This window comes from Alligator mississippiensis, chromosome 14 (assembly GCF_030867095.1).
Source record: "Alligator mississippiensis isolate rAllMis1 chromosome 14, rAllMis1, whole genome shotgun sequence".
NCBI lineage: Eukaryota > Metazoa > Chordata > Crocodylia > Alligatoridae > Alligator > Alligator mississippiensis.
The window spans coordinates 13694059-13717132 of record NC_081837.1 but is presented as its reverse complement, the minus strand read 5'-3'; the positions used below and the strand labels follow the sequence as shown (position 1 = coordinate 13717132).

Genomic DNA, 23074 nt, shown 5'->3' with positions numbered 1-23074 from the left:
CCTCCAAGAGATTCATAGATGTTAGGGCCAAGGTGTGCATCAATTCATTTTTAAAATATCTCCAGGGTAGTTGATTGTTTTGAGGAAAATGGCTTCTTTTTTAATGCTGGGAAGCTTCAATGCAGGCGGCATTCAGGTCCTATAAGAAAGAGGTGAGAGTGCTGGATCTCAGGCACCAATGTACAGTACGCTAGGGCTGGGTTGGGCAGAGTGATGGCCAGGGATCCTGGTTTACCATTGAAAAACAGAAAAAACCATGGATTTCCCGACTTTATCAAAGAAAAAAATGGATTTTCCCTTTTAGTGGAGATACCTGCAGATTTCCCGCTTTTGCAAAGAGCTCTGCAGGTGGGCAGAGCTCCAGCCTGCAAGAGCTGATTGCAAAAAGGGCAGGAAACCCCCAGCCCTGCCCGGAGGGAGAAGGGGAAAGGACGGGGCCTGAGGCTTGTCACCCAAGGCTGGGCTCAGGCTCACTGTTTATTCCTGGAGCCTGTGCAGTAAGTGGAGCCTGCAGGGGGTTGGAGGCCTGCTCTGGCAGGGCTGGGGGGTTGCGGGTCATGGCTGGGAGGCACTGTCAGAGCTGGGGTGGCAGGTGTGGGTATGGGTGACTGCCAGGGCTGGGGAAAGAGCCAGCAGGGCAGATGGGGAGCAGGGCATGGGTATGTGGCTATGGGCTAAGGGAGCGGAGAAGTGTTGGGAGAAGCCCCACATTGAGTCCCTGCCTGGCCGGGCTTCCTTGTAGGGCCGATAGCGTGCTGCCTCCTGGTCCACATGCTATCGGGCAGGCGGGCGTTCTGCCGGAAGCTGGCTGGGGCTGATAGTGAGGAGGTGTTGGGGAAAGACATGGAGTGCCGCCCGCCCGGCGGCGCATGGACTGGGAGTGGCATGCTTATCAGCCTTTTGGGGAATCTGCACAGGGAAGTGCCAAGCCTGCTTGGGCTGATATCATGCTGCTCTGGGTCCATGCGCTGCCGGCCAGGCGGGTACTCCGTGTCTTCCACAAACGCAGCAGGGTCGCACGAAGAAGCTGCGAGCTCTGTGCTGCCCTGGCAACATGCCTCCTATGTGCGCGGCTACAGTGAGAGCAGCAGAATGGGGTTGCATCCCTCAAAGCAGCAGCACATGCAGGGGATGCATTGCCAGGGCAGCCTGGAGCTTGCAGCAGTGAGGAGATCCCTGCATGGTCCTGCTGTGCCCTGCCAGCTGGGTCATACCCATTGGGCTGCAGAGGCCTTGGGAGCAGGGGGGTGGGGGAAAGCCAGGCAGGAGCCTGATTTCACAGCCTGCGCCTGCCTCCCTGGAAGATGCAGGTCCCCCCATCCCCCAGGAGTGCATGCAGTGGCAGGGAGCCAGTGCTCCCCCCGCCCCCCAAGCCTGCAGCAGGGAGGAGCAGGGGCAGAGGGCTGCGGACCTGGGTCCATAGCCCTGGCAGCTGGGGGTCCTCTGTGGCAGGTTTGGGGGAGCAGGGGCTGTAGGTGGGGGGGTCTAGGGGCACCAACAAGGCTGTAGGGTAGAGTGAGAGGCACGAGCAGGGCCAGGGGGCCTGTGGGGAGCCTTTAATTTTAATAACAGATTTTGGGGGTTTTATTAAAAAATTTGTGATTTTATTTTTTTAGCAGAGAATTTGCAATTTTATATCAGGGAAAACCGGGATCCCTGGTGATGACTTTTACATGGGGTACCAGGTATGTCTCTTCTAGGGCTACTTACCATAGATTTCTATTGGCTTGAGCACTTTGCTGAATCTGGGCTCCTAAAACCAGCGTATAAAAATGTTGCTTCTAATTTACATCTTAGTATAGCTTTCTGTCAAGTTAATATGTTAGAGAGATGTTTAAATACACATTGATACGTTTTATTGAGAGCATCTTGGGCAAATCTAACGGAGAGGCTTTCTTTGTAAAATGCACGTTGTCATCACTGCTCCCGCTGCTCTCTTACGTCCTTGCAGCTGAGCTGCGCGACTAGAGCGGTCGGATGGATTTTTCTGTTTGTGAGGAGGTCTATTTGAAGCTCCTCAGGCACAAACACAGGGTTGCTGTGACTTATTTTCCAACCTTGTAGGTAAATATTTGATAGGATATAAAAAGTTAATTGCCCTTCACCTTCCATGCAGCCCCCTGCTTTTTGTCCTTGAAATGTGTAATAAAACGAGCCGGAAACTGCAATTTAAAAAAAATATATATATAGAAGTGAATTTGTTGACATAATCTGCTTATCAGGATTCCTTTAATCTTTTAGTAGAATGGGAGGGATGCCAGTTGGAAGTCTATGAAGGTATTTCCTTAAAATTTTTAAAGAGAAATTTGCTTTGGAGATGAGCAGATTGCAGAGCAGGTCTGAAAACCAGAGTGGAAAGCAACCCAGTAACTCTAGTGAATTTATTTCTTTAAGGAACCAGACTATGCTCCTGTGGGGCATCATGCTTATTGTTACCGACTTGCTGCCGTGGCTCTTAAAGAGCAGGACCCTACCTTTTAAAAACTTTGTGCAAAAGATTGAGCCCAATTGTATGATACCAATTCTGCTTGTGTAGAGCAATTCAGTCTGAGGTAGGGTATCACTGTCTGGCCAGTAGTGTTCACTATTCTTTGTTGTACTGATAGGGTTTCTGCACTGAGTTTCAGACTGTATCCTAAATTTTTAACCTCCTGATTTAGATCATGCCTCTGCTGTCTGCCTGAATCGGCAGTCAGCTTGCACAATAGGTCTGTGGCCTGAGCTCTGTGTGTTGGATCTGTTGACTCTGAAACTGGATGCTGGCTTAAACACCACTGTCCTTTGCTGGGTGTTGCAGCAGAAACATTAAGCTCTCCGTAGTGTGGAACTCGAGCGGAGCACCACTGACTTTCTACTTCTCAGTACGACCTCTGGCACAGCTGCATCTATCATGGTTTGGGGGCTTTTTTGTTCTTTGTGTGGACTTTGTAGGTGTTCAGACCTGTCATGTTCATTACTTCTAAAAGATCTGGAGGGAACAGTGGAGCTTGAATATTGGGGATGGATGAATCTGAATAAGCCTTGCTGGTCACTTTAGATAAGGGCTCAGAAGTGTGATTCCTTGCTGCAACTGGTCAGACCCCTTCTCCTATTCTGGTCCAGTGGACAAGGCATAAGACTGGTTATAAAACACTTGTGGGTTCTAATCTTGTCTCGCTATGGGACGTGAGGGCAGTCATTTAGTATCAGTGGGCTAAATTCATAGACATTAGGACTGGAAGGGACTTCGTGAGATCATTCAGACCTCATGTATGTAGACAATAGTTCACTTTGACTCTACAGGGAGCTCCACCCATGTAGGACAGGGTGATTTTTGTCCTCTGTCCTTTAGATTTGCACAATGGGAGATAATACCTTCATCTGTCACAGAAGTAATGAGCCTCTGTTCATTTGCACGCCTTGCTCAGCAGGCTGCGGGCAGCACGGGCAAGTAGCATTGCTTGCTGCTGGAGGATTTGCAAAATTGGGCTGGAGACTTGATGAGAACTGGTTGGTGGAGCCATTTCTGGTGATTCCTGCTCCTTGCTGGGCTGGCGGTTCCATGAAAATCTTGTGACGTCTCCACACTGGCAGTTACAGCTCGGCCAGCTCCCGCAAGCAGAGGCAGCTGCAACACTGAGGCTTCTTGGCAAGTGCGACAGATGCATATTTTTTGAGCTAATTGAACATTTTTGAAAAGGGACACTTGCCCTTTGTAGCACGTGTGAGTCCCTGAATGTCAGCCCAAGCTGAATTCTTGCTGATATGGGGCTTATGAGCCCAAATGCTTTGTTTTGAGTTTTTGGCTGAAGATTCGGGCTGATTTCTCTTTCCTCCAAGATGATTTGGGCCATCTCTACCACATTTATGCATACATCATATGTGCCAGTGGTAGACTCCGTACGCTGGAAAACACAGTCTGAAATCTCAACTTTATGGAGCCGAGCTAATGGGAAAAGGCACTTGATTTTACATTTCCATACATTTTTATTCTCCAAACTCCTCCCATGACTTCTAGGCCTCTTCCTTACCTTCCCTTTACAACAAAGTCTCTAACAAAGTTCAAATGCTCCTTATTTTTCCTGTCTTGGAACTAGGTTGAAAACCCAAGGCTGGTGATAGGGATTGTCTGACCCTGACCTTCCTCATACTTTCACTCGAGTGCTACGATTGATTCCACTTTATTCTCACTTGAATTCCAACCGCTCAGTTAGGTATCCAGGTTGTAGCCCTATTGGTCTAAAGGAAAAGGCAATCAGGACTCATAGTAGAGATGATATCTTTTATTAGACCAACAAGATTTTTGCAAAAAAATTTCTTTAATTGCCACTCGGTTAGGTATCTGCCAGCCTTAGTGCTGCAGCCTTCAGTCAAGTCTGATATATACTGAGGAGAAAATTCCTGGGAGGAACAAACTTTTAGGGCCATCTTCTACATCTCTCAGAAAAGGGAAATGGGGCAGGAAGTCGGGCTTTTACTTGACTGACTCAGTTGAAACAACTTCTGTATTTCAGTTGGTTTTGGTTTAATGAATTGCAGCCCTGCTTGAAGTCATTGGATTTGCACTTGTTCATTCTGGGGCCGAGTTTATTATCTTTTATTAATAGTCATCCAAATGTTCTCCTTGCTGATGGGTATTGGCTGCACATTTTAAAAGCTAATGGAAAGAACTGCACAGCAGAAGCCGTTCGCAGTGTATAGCAGCCAGCAGCATTGGCCCTGCAAAATCCAGGAAATCTTCTGCTAGCATTAGCATCTTACCAAGCAACTATTTGCCTATATCTATCCACAGAGCAGTCTCGTAACCCCCATCAGCAAAAATTTTAGTTCCACGTTTCTGAGGAAGATAATTCCCTCTTTGAGGAGCGGTGCCAAATAAGTTACCTGTGGCATCCAGGTCTTTACGCCTCCAACACCGCTCCTCCTGCCCCGCACCACACAATACTTAGACTACAAATGCTTCCTTTCCTTTCCTGTCCTACCCTGCCATCCTTCCAGCATGTCTGGGAAGCTAGCATGTGGTTATTTTTGGCTGTTTTCCTGCAGATGGAGAAAAGGCACAGGTAGGTTTTTAATACATATGTGGAAACAGTGAGTACGAGTTGGAGAGTGCGTAAGTAACCTTTGCCATTTAAGTCCTCGTCTGTGTCCAGTATAACCTGGATCTTAATTATTAATCAACTTTTCTAGTAACTTGGTTCCCTCAGGCTTTTCATCACACTAATTCTGCTTTCCTTTGATTCACAGGCTCACCTCTGCACAAGCAAGGTCTCGCCTCTACCAGCAGTGCTGAGAAGTCGGGCCCAAAGGTTGCTGAGGTTGGCGATGACTTCTTGGGAGACTTTGTGGTGGGTGAACGTGTCTGGGTGAATGGAGTGAAGCCAGGTGTGATCCAGTACCTCGGGGAGACGCAATTTGCTCCCGGCCAGTGGGCAGGGGTCGTTCTGGATGATCCGGTGGGTAAGAATGATGGCTCTGTTGGCGGGGTACGTTACTTCGAGTGCCAGCCGCTGCAGGGGATTTTTACACGACCCTCCAAGCTCACCCGCCAGCCTGTGGCAGAGGGATCGGGGAGCGATGCCCATTCTGTGGAGTCCCTCACAACTCAGAACTTGTCACTGCATTCGGGGACGGCCACCCCACCCCTTTCTACTCGCGTCATTCCTCTGAGGGAGAGCGTCCTGAATAGCACCATGAAGACTGGAAACGAGTCTGGATCTAACCTTTCAGACAGCGGGTCGGTGAAGAAAGGGGAGAAGGATTTGCGGCTTGGAGATCGCGTCCTGGTGAGTCCGCTCTCGAATGGGAGGGATCGGGGGTCTTGTTCTTGATCTGAACAGCTTGCATTGAACTCGAGATGGAGAAACACAAGGACAGAAGGAATAGGGGATGTGAAATGGGAAGAAACTGGCTTGTTTAGCATGTTTCAGCCTTGCATCATGGTCATGCAGTGCCAGGGAGATTCAGAAATGATATGCTTGCTTACACTTCTGTTTTTTTGTGCGTGTGCAAGGGGGTGAATACAGATGTGAAGGGCTGGGGAGAGGGTGGGGAAGTCTGAAGGAGAACAGGGTGGTAGAAGGCAGAGGAATGCATGAGGGAAAATTGACTCCTGGACATTAAGGGGAAGGAGATTTCCCAACTTACTCTGATGAACGGTCTGGCATTGTGTGGACAGAGCTCTTTACGTCTTGATGCAACAGGGTTTGCTCCAGAGTAACTTGCCCATGTATGTAGTCCCTATGTAATATGTTGGTGTAGATGAAAGAATAAGGACAAAGAGCAGGACAGCAAAAGTGGAGATGGGATTGTGAAACAGAAATAAGAAGCGTTTTCTAGCTCGGCTTATTCTGCGATAGTCTCCGCGCAGGTTCATTCCTGAGTGCCTCAGTTGAGACCGCTGCACTTTGGTGCTTCAGGCTTTGGGAGTCCAACTTTGACCCCTCGTTCCTCTTTTTAGCAATGCTCTGTTGCTATTGCCAGGGTCTGTGCAAAGTCTGCATATCAGAAAATGAGGCATGACATTTCCCAAGTCGAGCATTAAAAATCAGTGGCTACTGACAATATTGGACTGTCTGTTCTGCAGGTTGTTATACCTTCCTCATCTGCTTAGTATCCAAGTGACTTCTATAGGGTATTAAGCAACATGACCAGCATCATTTCCCTTGAGGTTCACTTTTTTTTTCTCCACCTCTCCACATAGGGAGAAGAGTGTGTGAGATGGCATAATGTTTTCAGTTTGGTTCTTTTGTGAACACGCTGCTGTCTGTCTGTCCCAAAGGGGGAAGCAAGACAGATAAAGACTCCCCGCTTGGAGCTGTAGGCAGGGAGGTTTGTGATGTTCATGCAGAAAGTCATTCTGGAGTCCGGGACCAGCTTCCAAGGAAGATCTAGCTCCTTCCCAAATCAGCTTAACCCATATAATAGAAATCCCCAGATCTTTATGTTGGAGCTTTAGACAATTTTTAAAGATATTGTGGGCTCAGGCCATCAAATGCCCTTTGAAGTAAGGAGCAAGTCCTATCAAACCAATTTGAAGCACCCAACTGCTTGAACCCGACGGTTTAATCACCCCATGAGAACTTTTGATAAAGCTACTAAAACTTTGGCAGCCCAGACCAGGACACCTCCACTCGAGTGCAGTGCCAGTACTGCATAGGGCCAAAATCCTGCACGTGTATGTATAGTATGTGAGGCACATCATTCAAGCTAGTACCGTCCTGGCCAAACTGGGATGTTGTAGCTTTACCAGTATGTTATGACACTAGTAGAATAAATTAGCAGGATCACTTGTTGGCTGGTTGCACCCCATGTGCTGCCCAGATGAATCCTCTGATTTCTCTCTCTTTCTTTTCTTTGTCTAAAATTGCAAATCGGTGTCTCAAGAGGCTTATTTGGGTTAAACATGATGGTTTGCTATCCGAGGCTAACCCACTGACATCCTAGCCATAAATATTTTGCTTTACTAGGGGACTCTACTGGATTCCTAAGTAAGTTGCAGTTGTGGTGCATTTGAATTTGTAGCATGATTTGATCCCTTGAGAGAGAGGGCTTGCTTGCTTCCATGGTGTGGGGGGTACCATTTACTGAGGTGCTGAATGTCAGGAAGAATCATACGATGGAGCACAATGTCTTCTGAGACTGTATCCCCTTGTAGCAGCGTGGCCAAAAAGGCAAAGGTGACTTTAATAGGCAAAGTTGGCAGGCTCCAAAGTGATTAGTCCACCGAAGTGCAGAGCAGTCTACTTGCTGGTTTAAGGATACAGTCACAGGTACCATTCCTATCCTTTGGTACCTGGCTACTATAGTGATGTTTCCACTGGGAAAGCATAGCCCTTCCTCCTCAATACCATGGGACTTGCCAGCAGCCAGCCCTTTTAGTTCTCCCCTTGAGTGAGCCGGTCTAGAGCATTTTGGGTTGTGCAGAAGGGCCTGGTGATATAGCAGTGACTGTATATAGACATCCTGTCAGCCAGTGATGATTTCTAGTCCGAAGATGCCTAGTCTCTGTGTGTGCCGTGCCTTTCAGTGTGACTGATTTAGTAGGCAAACACAGCTCTCCTTGCTGTGAGTGAGTTATCTACCAGCTGTCACTGCATTTCTTAATTTCTTTGTCATTCAGAATGACAAGCAGGTGTTTTATGTGAGTGTAGCTCAGCCCAAGCTTTTTGCTGCAGCCGCTGCTCTGACTCTGGCAAAAGCCATCGCTCACCTAAGTCACTTGGCCCTGTTTAACTTCCCTGAGCAGCTGTCCGTAAATTTTTTCGAACAAGAGGAAGAGACACCAAGGTCAGAATAATCTTGTGCTGGATTTACAAGGGGCTCAGCCAAGTTAAAGGAGTGACCTAAAACCTCAGTTCAGAAGAGCCCTGAGGGTGCTGACAGAAGTGACGTTTTGTCACGCAATCGGCTGCTGCAAGCGCTCTACAGCCATGCGCTGACAGAAGTGCGTGGCAGCAGAGCACTTAAAGTGCCTGATTGTGCTCCAAAGTGGAGCGCCTTCATTAACATCTGTTGGAGCATGCTAGGAGCAGGGACAGGCTGAGGCAGGGGATGGGACTAGGAGGAAGAGGCTGCAGACACATAGCCCATTTTGCTGGATTGGCTCCAAAGTGGAGCTCGATTCTCCACCCTCCCATCCAACAATGAATGTCTGTTGGGTTGGGAGGGTTGGTCTATCTTATGACGCTTCACAGAAAGTGCCACGAGTTAGACGGGGGAGTTGCACGTCTGTCAGCGCCATGAAACGCCTGCTTAAATCCATACCTATTTAGGACATGCAGCATATGCTAAACTCCCATTGTCTTCAAGTGCTTAATGGTTATCCTCCATAGAAAGACTTCCTGAAGGACTTGCCTTTGCCTGTCTGTTGGAGGAGAATAAGTAGGATTTGCTGTTAGGCATGTTCTTGTTGCCCGCACCTGATGATCAGTAGGAACTTTAAATTAAATATGTTTAGAGGTTTGACTTTTGGAGAGATTAGAAATGGCATTTCCCTGGAACATGGTGCTCGGTGCTCGGGGGCATCATGCTGGAAAAAGTTCTCTCTGCTGCAGTGGAACTAATACAGCAATTGCTCTGACGGTAACGTGTGTGAGAGCTTGGGACAGGGTTTACCCCTTTGGTCCCTACCTGTTGAAGCTAGTGGTATGGCTGGGTTGAAAGCAGGCTCCGAAGCTTTGTTTAGTTGAGGGGGAGCACGTGTGCATGTAGCGTGTTGTGGTACCTTTCATGGCTTGACCCTTCCCCGTCTCATTCAGAGTCTTGGCACAGCCTGGGGTGCCCTAGCTTGTGACAGCTGTCCATACTCCCCTGAAAGCTGTTGAAAGAACAGCAAAGGGTCCATCAACACAAGGCCTTCTGGGGATGCTCCAAGGTTGAAGGTTATCCCCAGCAGAGAGCTTAGAGTAGTGTTTGACCCTCTGAGACCACATTTGAGGCACTTAATGCACTCAGATGAAAGGCACTGCCCGTTCTCTCTCACATACACTGGATACAATAGAGAATCTACCGTGCAGATTTTCAAATGTACCGCGTCCAAATGGTTAAGGTTTACAAGGGGATGTCATGGTATGCTTTTGAAACTGCCAGCTGGCTCAGGTACCAAAACCTTTGCTCGCTTGTCCTTTGAAATGAATGATTTACAATATATTCTAGGACATTTTAAGAACACTTAATCTTTTTGGGGAGGAAAAAAAGATTCCCTATGCTAAGTTTATTAAGGCTTATTCAAATTCTGCCCCTTGAGCTGCTGCTGCTGCGGTCCCAGCCATAGAAAGATGATCAGTATAAATTTAAACCTTGCAAGAAACTGTCAGTAGTATGACAGAAACTGAACAGCAGCTCAGGCAACTCAGCCTTGCAGTTGACTTTCTCTCCATAATTCATGCCATGCTGGTCTGCTTTTCTTCCCCAGCCTACCCCATTCTGAATGGATGGCACAGCATCTCTTTTTCTGTTTCTCTGGCAGGGGAGGGTCAAATCCAATGGCAGGGAAGTCTTCTCTCTTAAATAGACGCAATGGGTGTGTCCAGACATGCAGGCATGTGCGCTTGCGGCAGCTCAAATAGTAGCGGCACAAATTTGTGCTGGGGATTTGTCTCGGCACACGCGCCTGAACGTGCACTTTGCTGTGGGGCAAATTGTGCCACTTGGGGCAAACTGATCCTGTCCACCTCCTCCCAGATCTTCAGCCAGGGGGAGCTAAAGGCTGGGGCCAGCACTTGTGCTGGCCCAGCAGTATAAAAAGCTGCCCTGTCAAGTAGCTAAGGGATCCTCTGAGACGTGGTCGGTTGGTATCTGGGGACACTAGCCCCTTGTGCCAGCTGGATGCTAGAGCAGCCTGGCCTAACCTAGAGTGGCTGCTGCACCCTCTATCCACTGCAGCAGTCTGGCAGTGGGAGCTGCTGCCACCTGCGACAGCATCCCCCCATCATATTTTGTTGCCCACTTGGACCTGCGGCCCCATGGCTACATGCCAGCCAGACCCAGACAGGGACCACATGGCCACCTGGGCTGTGGTATGGGCACTGTAGCAGAGCCTCCTGCACTTCTGGGCCAGCTGCCAGTGGGCTGTGGCTGCACAGTTGGCCTTCGCACGGCACTGCTGACATGTCTTCTGGTGGCCCTGCCCTGGCATCTGGGCAGCCATCTCCCAGAAAATATACTCACTGCAGTGGCCCACTTTGAACTGTCAAAGTGTGTCCTCCTGGCCCCAAATGGCCAGGAGGTCAGTCCCCTCATCTGCCCTCCAGCTGAGTCCCCGGTGCTGGCCCTGGATGTGCTCCTCTGCCCAGGTCCTGTGACTTGGCTCACCAGCAAGGATCCTGGTGTTCCCTGTTTAAAAATTACAAAATCTCCCCCCCCAATTCTCTTTTTAAAATACCCAAAATCCGTGTTCTTCCGCAATTAAAGTGAAATGCTACTATATAGAGAGAGAAATCAGTTGGGCAATGTTTTATTGATATTTACAGTTTTAAAGCAATTTGGAAGCCTACCAGTGCCTCCATCCTCATCATAAAATGAATTCTAAATAGCTATATACTCTGGCATTCGCTTTTGGTTTTTTTATCATAAATTAATCAGAGCTGTCCCTGCCCCTTTGCTCACCAGGGTGTGGGGTGCTGAGCAGCACTGATATGCCAGTGCCCTGCCCATGCCCTTGCCCTGACTCCCAACCCACAGCCCCACCAGTGCCGCTTACTCCTGACCCGCAGCTCCTGCCTGCCCCCACTAGCTCCCTCCCAGCAGCAGGGCATAAGTCCAGCTGCAGGTAGCCCACTGGCTCCTTTCTGGCTGTGAGCAGTGCCAGCCCTTGCTGTTCTGCTCCCTGCACTTGTGCCCAGGCCCCAGTGACCCCCCCTGCTGTTCCTGGGAAGCCCTGAACTGCGGCTTGAGGACTGGGCTGAACAAGTCCCTTCCCTTCTAGGCCAGCTGGTCTACCCCTGCACAGGCTGCCCAAGCGGGCAGGGGGGCTCTAAGCCCGGCTCTGGTGGCCTCTCCTACCCAGAGCTGTCCCCCATCCCTGACCCCCATCTTTCTCTCTCTCCCTCTCACACACCCCTGCTGCCATCCCGCCTCCCCCCAGCCCATCACCCCCACCCAGGTCAGGGCACAGGACAGAGCTGCAGTGTGGAAGTAGCTGGGCGCACAGGATGTGAGATTTGGGGGTGGGTTTTGTGGGGGTGATGTGGGGCTTGGCCGGGGGTGTGGGGTTTAGGGGTGGGTATGTGGGTGAGGGACCTTGACAGGGGTGGATTGTGGGGGGAATGTGTGGGGGGGGTGGGTCCCCTGCCTGCTCATGGTGCACAATGTCATTGTCCTTCCCCCCCTGCCACGCACGCGCACACACACACACACACACACACACACACACACACACACACACACACACACACACACACACACACACAGAGCAGTGGCTGTAGAGGCGTTCATGGCCAGCTCCTGGCAGAGACCCCCGGTGGTTGCACGTGGCACATGATGCCAGCCCAGGTCCTGCCTCCATGTGCCCCGCGTGCAGTTGAGCCGGACTGGCACCATGGAGGCAGGACCTGGCCCGGCCCAAGGGCACACGGCTCTTATGTGGTGCTGGGATCCTGGGTGACAGCAAGAGCCAGCCCGGTCCTGCCCGAGGGTGCACATCAGCAGGCTAGGCTGGAACCATGCACCACGCGCAGCTGCCGGGAGTCTTTGCCAGGAGCTGGGCGCGAGTGCCCTGATGGCGGCTGCTGCTGCAGGGGGTGCTGTGCACCATGCGGGGGAGGGAGCAACAGGGGACCCACCCCAACACAGTTTTCCCCCACACCCACATTTCCCCCCAATATCCCTGCTTACCTAGGTCGATCCACTGCTGTCGCCTTGCCCCACTCCTATTTGCCCCAGTGTGCTGGAGCAGCAGGGGCACACGGCAGGCAGAGACGGGTGCTAGAGTGTCTCTTTGGAGGGCTCAGCCTCCAGTTGCTTCAGGGCACACGTCAGGAGTGTGCCCTGCACCACTTTTTTCAGTGTGGTTTTCTTTTTTTGATACTGGGATTTGCTGGTATCAAATTTAGAGTCTGCGCTGCAAATACACAGCATGGGGAACAATTTTTCATTCCCAGTGTGCCCCTTGTGACATCTCAAACTGCTTTGAGACATCAAAACAGGCACGTGTGCACTCAGATGGACATGGCCACTGAGGCTGTTGTGTCAAAGGTAAGTCACCTAGAGATTAGCCCCACAGGGAAAATATTGCCTTCAGGTGTTCTGTCCTCTTTGATTCTCCCTTCTTGCCCCTTAAAACCAATAGTTCCTGTTGTGAAAGCAAAACACGAGGGAGGGAACTTTGGGAATAAAGTTTAGGCCAGCCGATGATACAAGCTAGTGAAAAGAAATCCCAGCCTTGCATCCTTCCTTGGGCTCCTCCTCGGCCCTTACTGGGACCTTGGTATGTGGTGCAGTCTTTTATTGATGTTACGCTGCTTTTCCCTTCTCCATCCAAATCCTGCTGCTTGTATTCTCCTGGCTACAAGCTCCCAAGGGCATGGTTTTGCTGTCTACAAAATGCCTAGCTCCCTGGAAGACCTCACCACATTAAGGCTTCTGTATATATATGCACCATGACACATATGCATGGTGTATATATGCACCATACAACAAAGCCCCCGTTCTGTAAGAGGACATGGCTCAGTAATTTTGGAGAGTGGATGTAAATGAAGCTGTTCTAGAAAGCGCACGCTGCAGAGTAAATGTGTTGCAATTATTATTTGTATTTTGTACTGCAGTAGCTCCTACAAGCAGGGGTCAAGCTTGAGTTCCCCACTGTGCTGGCTGCTGTCCACACACACAGCACTTAGATGGAAATGGTCCCTGAATTACTTGCAGTAGTAGAGAGGAAATAAAATAGGAGGGAAGAGAGTGCAAGACTGAGGATAGCAGTCACTGGATGATGTGGTTGTGCCGTCACTAATGTGTGTTGCTCCAGCAGGTATATCTGCAAGAGCAGAAACTGCAAAATTGCAGATATTTGGGGAGGGGTTGCAGTGAAATGGAAAAATGAATAGGATGGAGAATAACAATTCTGGGTGCGTCTCGAGTGCCCTGCATCAGGCGTTCAGAAGTGCGGCACCCTTTCTTAGCCTTTGTTGCCCAGGTTCTGTTGGAAGATCTGTGGGACTCCTTGTACAGGAATAGACGTGGGATTACACCAGAGGCATCCGAGGTTGAGGAGTACATCCAATTCTTACTCTGCCGTTGTCGACAGAGCCCCAAGGGAGGGCTGCAAGGTTCCCCACTGGGCTTGTAGGATCAGCACCCGACTCCTGGAAAGCCTAATGCTCCAGAGTTCGTTTGTTCTCCCTCTGCTAATTTCATCAGCAGTCTGCCGTGTCTTGTTTCTGCTGTTCACCAGTTTTATATAAACCTGTCCTTCTCTTCAGAAACCCACTCTGACACTCTTCAGTAGTTTGGGTAAAGGGTTTGCATGAAGTTTTCCACTAGAGAAATTGGATAATATTTGCCTTTGGCTCTTTCTAACTTAAACTGAGCATTTCCCATATATGCAAAAGTTGTATGGTAGATATGAGCCTAATATTGCAGAAATTTTCCTCTGCAGCCTTGCAAATTATTGCTGAGCAATGAATGCTCATTTTTTTGTTAGGTTGGATCTTCCCAAATCAGGATCTGCACATCATTTCTTGTTGGTCATCACCAGCAAAGAATTTGCATCCTGTGGTGCTGGCTCTCCTATCTCCAGCCAAGTGAAAAAATAATCACTGATGCAAGTGGGAAGATGGATATGAAGAGCTGAAGGAGAATGAGTCACAAAATGCCTTAAAAATAGCCAAGAATGTGAAATGCTCTCATTACCCTGTGTCACCAACTTCTGTGATTGCTACTGAGAAATTGTCATTACAAATGGGAGTGGAGGTTTATTAAGATATAGCTGGTACTGTTGGTGCCATACTTTGGATGGCAACTCCTTGCAACCCAAGAAGCCTTTCCAGCCTAGGCATTATGTTCACTGCCTTTATAGCCATCCCATGTTGTCACAGTCAGGAAAGTGTTGTCCTAGACTCTAAGGTAGTTTCATTGTCATTGCCCTGCTTTCCATCTACTCTATTTCTGTTTACTTTGGATACGGATCTGACTGTAGCCTCTATTACCACTGTCTTTAAGCTTCCAACATTTCTGCATGGCTGGGAAATGCTTTTGTCCCCATGTTGTGTATGGGAAGCTCCCAGAGATGCAGGGAGACAAAGATACTTGCCCAAGTTCATCCAGAACAGAGGACTGAGCTTCAGTCTTGCAGGTCACAAACCAGCTCCCTCACCAGAGGACCACACCTCCCATCTCCTTGAATCTTGTCTCCCAATATTTTCTTTCCTGTTTGTCTGAGAGCTATTCTTTGTGGTCATTGGATACTTCATTCTGAAATACAGGCAGTCCTCGACTTACAGCATTTCGAGTTACAACATTTCTCACCTACAACATTTATAAATTGACACCGTTTCAACTTTCTGATGTCAGTTTTGACAACATTTGATCCGATGCGACGCCACGCCAGCAAACAAGTTCGCTGGGTCACCCATCTCCCTGGAGAACATCTGCCTTGGTCCAAACTGCCTTGGATACTGTCCAAACTGCCTGACACTTTCTTTAAGAAAGCACACACAACTCCTGAAAAACCTGCAGCCAAGACTCCTGAGATGACTCCAGCCAAGAGCCCTTCAAAAAGTCCAGCAGAGTCACCTGAAAGAAGTCCTTCCAAATCAATATGATTGCTATTTACAACATAAATACATGAATGTAGCTATATTACTCGACCATAATTGATCGAGTACAAAATTCTGGGGTATTTTTGGTGAAAATAGGGTATCAGGCCTTGATTCAGAAACCAATCCCCCATTTATAACATTGAGAAAAATGGTTCCGAGTTGCAGCGTTTCAACTTAAGATGCAGTTTTCAGGAACCAATTGTGTTGTAAGTCCGAGGACTGCCTGTACCACCATAGGTTTCTTCTCTAACAGGCCTGCTTTGTCTCTTAATACTTATCACTGTCCCCTGGACGATAGGGTAGTGAGCAGAAGTGCTGCAGAAGAGTTGTACAGGTCAGGCATCTTTGGAACTGGATTTTTTGTGTCACTGGCCCAACAGAAATGTTGCTGTGTATAGGTGTGGTGCTTGGAAAGCTGACTAATGGTAGTTTATATTAGAAGGCTATTTAGTATAGGATATTTTAGAGGTTATGTATTGGCCTGCGCTGTCCAGAAACCTTAGTTGAATGTGTGAATAAAGCATTGTGAATTGTTGGGCTTACAAAAAAAAGTCCGATTCTTCACTGCACTTCAGTGGTGTTATGCTGAAACCCATGCATTGTGGCAGAGAACTGGGTGCCCTGTGTACGCCGTGTGACAGACGATCATTCAAGATTTCATGATAAGGTTTTGCAAGAAAAGAATTGACTCTCTTTGTGTTTGTGAAGCGGATCTCTGCTGCACGTCCCTTTGGAGAGATTAATTCTTCATTCCCCCATCTGAGAGAAGCAATCAAGACTAAACTGTGTGTTACTTTCCTGACATCTGATTATGTTCCATGTTTTTCAGTGGTGGGTCGTGTAAGTGTTCACACCGTCTGTCAGTGTATTAAAACAAAATGAACAAAGAAAAGCAAGGCAAAAGGAGTGTACTCTGGAGAGGGGTTCTTGCCTTGAGTTTTCATCCTGAATCCTAATTGGGAATGAGGTCTTAAACACAGACAATGTAAGAGTAAGGGCTGCCCAGAGGAGCCCCTAATGGAGGACTCCTTTGACTGAAAATAACTGGATAAAAAACTGATCTCACCTAGTATTATTGGGATTTGCCCTGGGTCCTGGTTAGACTGATATAAAAATCTCTGATTTAGAACTTGTTGGAGGTGAAAAACTTTAGGTAACAGCAACAGCACTAGGACCACGAAGATGGAAGATTGCAGCTCATCTAAATGAGCACGGGAATTAGCTGAGCTGGGTATCTGCCTGGTGAAAATTGACCCTGGGTTGACTCCTTTGAGAGGGATTTTAATCAGATTCTTCTCCGATGTGCATTGCAAAGTGTTTCTTATTGTGTGCTGTATATTGCAACTACTAGTTCCTGGCAAATAACAGAAGCTTCTCATGAATACACTAATCACATTTTTCGGATGCTTTTTTTTTTTTTTAATATCAATTCTATCTGGCAGCCTGAAACCAGAAAGTGCCTTTTACTCCCCGAGTCAAAAATAATTTCCATTAAAAGCTTTAAAATGAGGAGAGCTGTAGCCCCTGAGCCTCTTCCATTCATCTGTGAGGCTCCCACTCGCCCTGCTGCCATGTGCTGGCCTTGGGCAGTGCCTCAGACCGCTGGAGTCCAGGTGCAGGGAGGCAGAAGTAGGTATTGCTCAATGACAAATGCTGCCGTTCCCATTTTTAGTATATCGGGCATGTCTTCCATGCTTCCAAGAGAGGAGGTGCTGCAGTACGGGGCTCCTTAGCAGAAGGGGTGTGCCAAGATCCACTTGTACCAGCCTCCGACTGGAGAACACTCCTGTTCTTTGTTTCTGCCGAAGGAAATAGTGCTTGCAGAGGAGACATGATTAATATTTCATCACCTGCTTTCAGATCAGTCCATGATCTGCAACCATCCCCGTGTCTTGGCTGGTGAGCCTAACCATGTGGCAGGCTCTATAGGAATGTGGACTCCTTCTGCAGAGTCACCCTGGACTTGGGTGTTGAAAGCCTTGCAATAAGACTTGGAGGGACTGATAATTTAGTTGTGCTAGGAGGTGGGTCCAATTAGCTCTAAGCACAGTGTGCATGGGTAAGAAACCCCTCTCAGGGCTAGAACGAGTTAAGTGAGGCGGGATGGTCCCAGAGGGAATTTCAGGGGCAGTCAAGCTCAGGGATGGGTGTCAAGGAAACTCTGCTCTCTCCCTCTTTTCTAGCACAGCCCTTCTATTGACACTCTTCATTACAAACAAAACTTTCCTCTTCCATTACACACTTTCCCATCCCCTTATGGTTTAAAGAAAACAATTAGCTTGATCTGGATTGTTTTGCTTTTGGGTTTCCAGCAAAGTGGCCTATCTCATTCCAAATGGCCTGGCTTTACTTTACACCAGTGGCCCCCTGCTTGTATTGCCTGCTGGAGGGTGCCCCTTTTTATATCCCCTCCTGTCCCCATGGAAAACCCTCACCCTCCAGTACCATGAGAGCTGGCAGGAGCTGGGGCTCTCAGCTGAGGCAGTGAGGGTCACCGAGGGAGGGTGCTGTCAGTGTGGAGAGCAGTCAGGGTTGAATTGCAATCAGAACTGACTGCATAGCGGTTGTGCCATTCTCTTGTGCTTGCAAAGGCATAACAAGCATCTAAATGTTAATCATATCCTAGCTAATCCCCCTAAGCTACTGGAGACATTCCACCAATTTTGTTGGCGTGCATGGGCACAGGGGCATTTTCTACTCTGGTGGGACATTTACAGACACTTGGCCATAGGCGGCAGAAGGCTGGGGCTAATGGGGCTCAGCTCCCCCAAACGGGGCAGTTGGTAGGGCCGCAAGGCACCCCAGCCATGGGCTCTGGACAGCTGCAGCAGGGGTGGAGAGGGGTGCGCACGCAGCCAGGATCACAGCCCCACGTGTGGATCACTGGCTGCCCAGCATGGAAAGCAAATACCAGTTGATTCTGTGAAAGGGAAGGTGTGTGGGGGTGCAGATCAAAGCCCTCACAGTGAGAGAGGGAGCGGGGCACAGGCAGGTGTAGGAGCAGGGGCTGGGGTGAATGGAATTGCCACTGGCTTTGGAGCTGTGCAATGCCATGTGCATCCTGCCACCGGGCGGGCAGGGGGTGCAGCTCAGCCCAGCAGTGGCAGGCGCATGGTGTCATGCTGCTCCTGGGTCAGCTGCAGCAGGGGGCAAAGTGCAGCGCACAGGAGCAGCTGCCTCTGCCCTATGCACAGACTGGGGGGGCATGTGCCCCTTGGGCCTCTGCTGGGGTGCACGCAGTGGCAGGAGTCCCCATGCACCCCTGGATGAGCCACCCGGGCTCTGACTGTCCCACCACCCAGCCCAGCTGGAGCCCCATTTGCCCCTGCTCCCTCCCTTACTGCAGGGGCCTCGATCTGCTCCCCTCCCCTTCCCCACAGACTTACCAGCTGGGTGAAGGGAGCATATGTGCGTGCATGCATGCGACCGCGTGCTTAGCACCCCGCTCCTGCCCCCCCCCCAAATAATTTTTGCTCCATCCACCTGTGCACTTGACCTCTCCAGTGTAGACGAGGCCTAAGTCACTGCAGGTCTACTGGTCTGAAGCCTGCTTGCTCAGCAGCCTGTAAGTAAAGCATCTCCTAGTCCTTACAGGAGTTATAGGAAATCCCTGCCTATGAACGACTAGATGGGTAGTTCCCTGGGGCAGAGAGCCCTGTACATCCTGGGGTGTTATTGGGTTATGCTTAATCACTGAATCCTGGATAAGAGAGGCAGGAAAACATCCCCTCCTTTCATCTGTGAAAGATGATGGTGCCAAATGTAATGCTAACACTGTGGCTGGAGAAGCAAGTGTTAAACCTCGCTGTAATGGGAGTAAAAGGAGCAACATCCCATAGGAACCCTCCTGCCACGTTAACCCTTGGGCAGCTCTGTGCGCTCGTGCACAATCACTTTCCTAACCAGCCTTTCAGCCTGCGGGCTGGCAAACGCTTGTGTTCTCCTTGTGCCCTGCCATGAAGGAGGGGTTGCCAGGGGCCTAAGGTGGAGACAGCCATGTTATGAATGTGGGAGGCCTTTCTAAGAAACAGCCACGTGAGGAGAAGCTGTAATTCTAGGATTTCCTCTCCCACTGGATCCTGAAGGATTATTTTCTCATTGCTGCCTGAGAGAGAGAGATGCAGGAGCTTTGTGTATCAGCTGCAAAAAAAAAAGTGCTTGTATTTGTACACTCAGCTGGGATGGGAAGAGCTCTGACTCTGAAGAGGTTTGCTGTATTCAGAAAAACCACCCACAGCTTCAGGGGATAAAATTCCCCTGAATTTCTCTTCCTTGAATTTCTGGTCCAGTGCATCCTCTGGGCCTTTGCCTCTCTCTGATTCATAGATTCATAGATGTTAGGGTCAGAAGGGACCTCAATAGATCATCGAGTCCGACCCCCTGCATAAGCAGGAAAGAGTGCTGGGTCTAGATGACCCCAGCTAGATACTCATCTAACCTCCTCTTGAAGACCCCCAGGGGAGGGGAGAGCACCACCTCCCTTGGGAGCCCGTTCCAGACCTTGGCCACTCGAACTGTGAAGAAGTTCTTCCTTATGTCCAGTCTAAATCTGCTCTCTGCTAGCTTGTGGACATTATTTCTTGTAACCCCCGGGGGCGCCTTGGTGAATAAATACTCACCAATTCCCTTCTGTGCCCCCGTGATGAACTTATAGGTGGCCACAAGGTCACCTCTCAACCTTCTCTTGCGGAGGCTGAAGAGGTCCAGTTTCTCTAGTCTCTCCTCGTAGGGCTTGGTCTGCAGGCCCTCAACCATACGAGTGGCCCTTCTCTGGACCCTCTCCAGGTTATCCGCATCCTTCTTGAAGTGCGGCGCCCAGAATTGCACGCAGTACTCCAACTGCGGTCTGACCAGCGCCCGATAGAGGGGAAGTATCACCTCCTTGGACCTATTCGTCATGCATCTGCTGATGCACGATAAAGTGCCATTGGCTTTTTTGATGGCTTCGTCACACTGCCGACTCATGTTCATCTTGGAGTCCACTAGGACTCCAAGATCCCTCTCCACCTCTGTGCCACCCAGCAGGTCATTCCCTAGGCTGTAGGTGTGCTGGACATTTTTCCTCCCTAGGTGCAGCACTTTGCATTTCTCCTTGTTGAACTGCATCCTGTTGTTTTCTGCCCACTTGTGCACCCTATCCAGGTCTGCCTGCAGCTGTTCCCTGCCCTCTGGCGTGTCCACTTCCCCCCATAGCTTTGTGTCATGTGCAAACTTGGACAGAGTACACTTCACTCCCTCGTCCAAGTCACTGATGAAGACATTAAAGAGTATCGGTCCAAAGACCAAGCCCTGCGGGACCCCACTGCCCACACCCTTCCAGGTCGAAACCGACCCATCTACCACGACTCTCTGGGTGCGACCCTTCAGCCAATTCGCCACCCACCGGACTGTGTAGTCATCCATGTCACAGCCTCTTAACTTGTTCACCAGTATGGGGTGGGATACCGTATCGAAGGCCTTCCTGAAGTCTAAGTATACGACATCCACCCCTCCTCCTGTGTCCAGGCGTTTCGTAACCTGGTCATAGAAAGAGACTAGATTGGTCAGGCACGATCTGCCTGCCACGAACCCGTGCTGGTTTCCCCTCAGCATAATTTTTCCTGCCGGGCTCTCACAAATGTGAGCCTTGATAATTTTTTCAAAGACTTTGCCAAGGATGGAGGTGAGACTGACTGGCCTATAGTTGCCTGGGTCCTCCTTCCTCCCCTTTTGAAAATGGGGACCACGTTGGCCCTTTTCCAGTCCTCCGGGACTTGGCTCGTGCGCCACGAGCGTTTGGTTTTGGGTGGTCAGCTTCTTACTCTCAGATGCCCCCAACTGTTGTGAATTTTTGAACTAACTATTATTGTCCCATAACTCTCTGCATGGGGTAGCACACATTGAACCTTCATAGTAGGCTGCTAAATACTCTGCCTCACTTGTCCCCAACCTGCAGTGGCCTACTGGCCACCATACTGAGCAAGTTGCACGTGACAGGTGATGACGAGCTTTGCTGTCCCAGGTTGCAGTGTCAGGTTCAGGGTCTCTTTTGTTGACGATGACACTGTGGAGCCCTAGAGGGTGGCACTGGAGGGAGGAGATTTAGGTGTGTGGGGTAAAGGGAAGAATATGTAAGTACAGAACTGATAATAGAGGGAAAATAGAAAAAGAGAGATTAGAGAGAAGACTGGTAAAAGGCAAGTCTTGTTCTTTTGTAGATGTCAGGTTGAAATATTATCTGGTCCTAGTCTGCCTAAATTGTTGAAAGGATGCATTAGAAGCTTTAATGAGGATGGCAGGATGGTGTCTGGAAGGGTTAAGATCATGGTCCTTCAGCTGTGGGGTACTAGTTTGAATCTACTTTTGTCCTTTTGAGAAGGAATATAATGTCAGTGACACAAAGGGTTGGGAGGGTTGGATAGCTAGTTTTTTTTACTAGCTTCCCACATTTCCCTTTGCTCTGTGCTCTGTCTAGCTGAACTGCAAGATTAACCTCTTTGTTTGGCTTCACTTCAAAATTATTGGAAAGCCTTACAATTGGAGAGGGGTCAGGGTAAGGAAGATATTATTTAATAAATGACCTGTAAGCAGGGGTAAGGGGAGGTTTCAGGTCTTTGATTGGGAGTTAGACTTGGCCACAGTTCAGCTGTGTGGCTCAGAGGCCATTTTAATTCAGTCTAACAATGGCCTTCCTGAGTTGGGATGGGTTAAGATTGGGGAAACATCCTGAATATTTTTTCCTGAAGCTGAAAAGCCAGGAGGATGTGCACTGGTCAAAAATAGCTTTTTTTTTTTAAAACCTCTCAACATTTCAAAGTCATGTCATTTTGCATGGTTCACATCTTGTGCTAGCTGTCCAGCACCTTTCATTTGCTCAGCGGAGTAACTTGGTGTCTGAGTCCCGGAGTGCGGCAATATGCAGATGTTGGGGAGATGGGATTACCTGCAGACTTTTGAGATGGGAACCAAAGCTTGTGAGTGGATTGTCCAGATCTTGGCCTCCTATGATTTTTGTACAACTGTGTCATAGAAAACGGGGCTGAAGGAGACCTTCAGAGGTCCTCTAGTTCAGAAGTAGCCAACCTGTGGCCCGTGTGTCACAAATGGCACAGGTAGCCATTGTGTGTAGCATGTGGCAGACCAGGGGCAGGAAAGGCAGCATGCTGGCAGATAGGGCAGGGAGCAGGAAGCAGAGCAGCAGACAGGACAGGGAGCATCCTAGTGCTAGCATGCAAATGTGACACTCTTGACTTCATCAGCTTTATGAATGCAACCGATCAGGCAGGGGAAGGGGATTGGAGTGGCACTCGGGGAGGGTGTGGAAGTAAGTTGTGATATGCTTGCCAGGAAGGTCATCTCCCACTGATGCAGTCCATTCCCCCAAGCCATGGTCACCTCTCTCTAAATACTAGGTGTATGCTCTCCCTTGGTATCAGTTCCCCTAATGAGATGGTGATATCAAAACAGTAGCTGTTCTCTGGACTTCAGCCTGGTCGTAGTGACTGCATGAATGATCCTAAAGCTTTGACATACTTAGCTCTGCATGGCTCGCAGATCTTGGAGCACTTCATAAAAAACAAATGTACAGAAATGGAAACTGAGGCAGTGCAAGCTATCGGGACTGGTTGCAGAACAAGTCAAGGAAGAAACAGAGCAGAGCTTCTGTGAAAAGATCTCAGGAGTCCTCTCATGCCTTATTCACTGGGCCAAAATCCCTTCCTCCCTTACAGAGCCTCCCCTTTCAGTTTTCCTGGGCATCCCATTTCCTTTTGTTCCAAGGTGACCCAGCTGAGAGTTCATCTGAATGGCTGATGGAAACAGATGCCTAGATTTTGATGAGACCAACCACTTCATGGGCT

The 23074-nt window shown here is 49.2% G+C and overlaps 1 protein-coding gene across 2 annotated transcripts in view; it reads left to right on the top strand.

The window, feature by feature from the left end:
* CLIP2 (CAP-Gly domain containing linker protein 2) overlaps positions 1-23074 on the top strand; it is a 111141-nt gene that overhangs the window by 46582 nt on the left and 41485 nt on the right. For both annotated transcript variants that reach the window (XM_019493382.2, XM_014608098.3), the window contains exon 3: positions 5227-5765. In XM_019493382.2, the coding sequence (XP_019348927.1) occupies positions 5227-5765 (539 nt within the window). The remainder of the gene's footprint in view (positions 1-5226; positions 5766-23074) is intronic.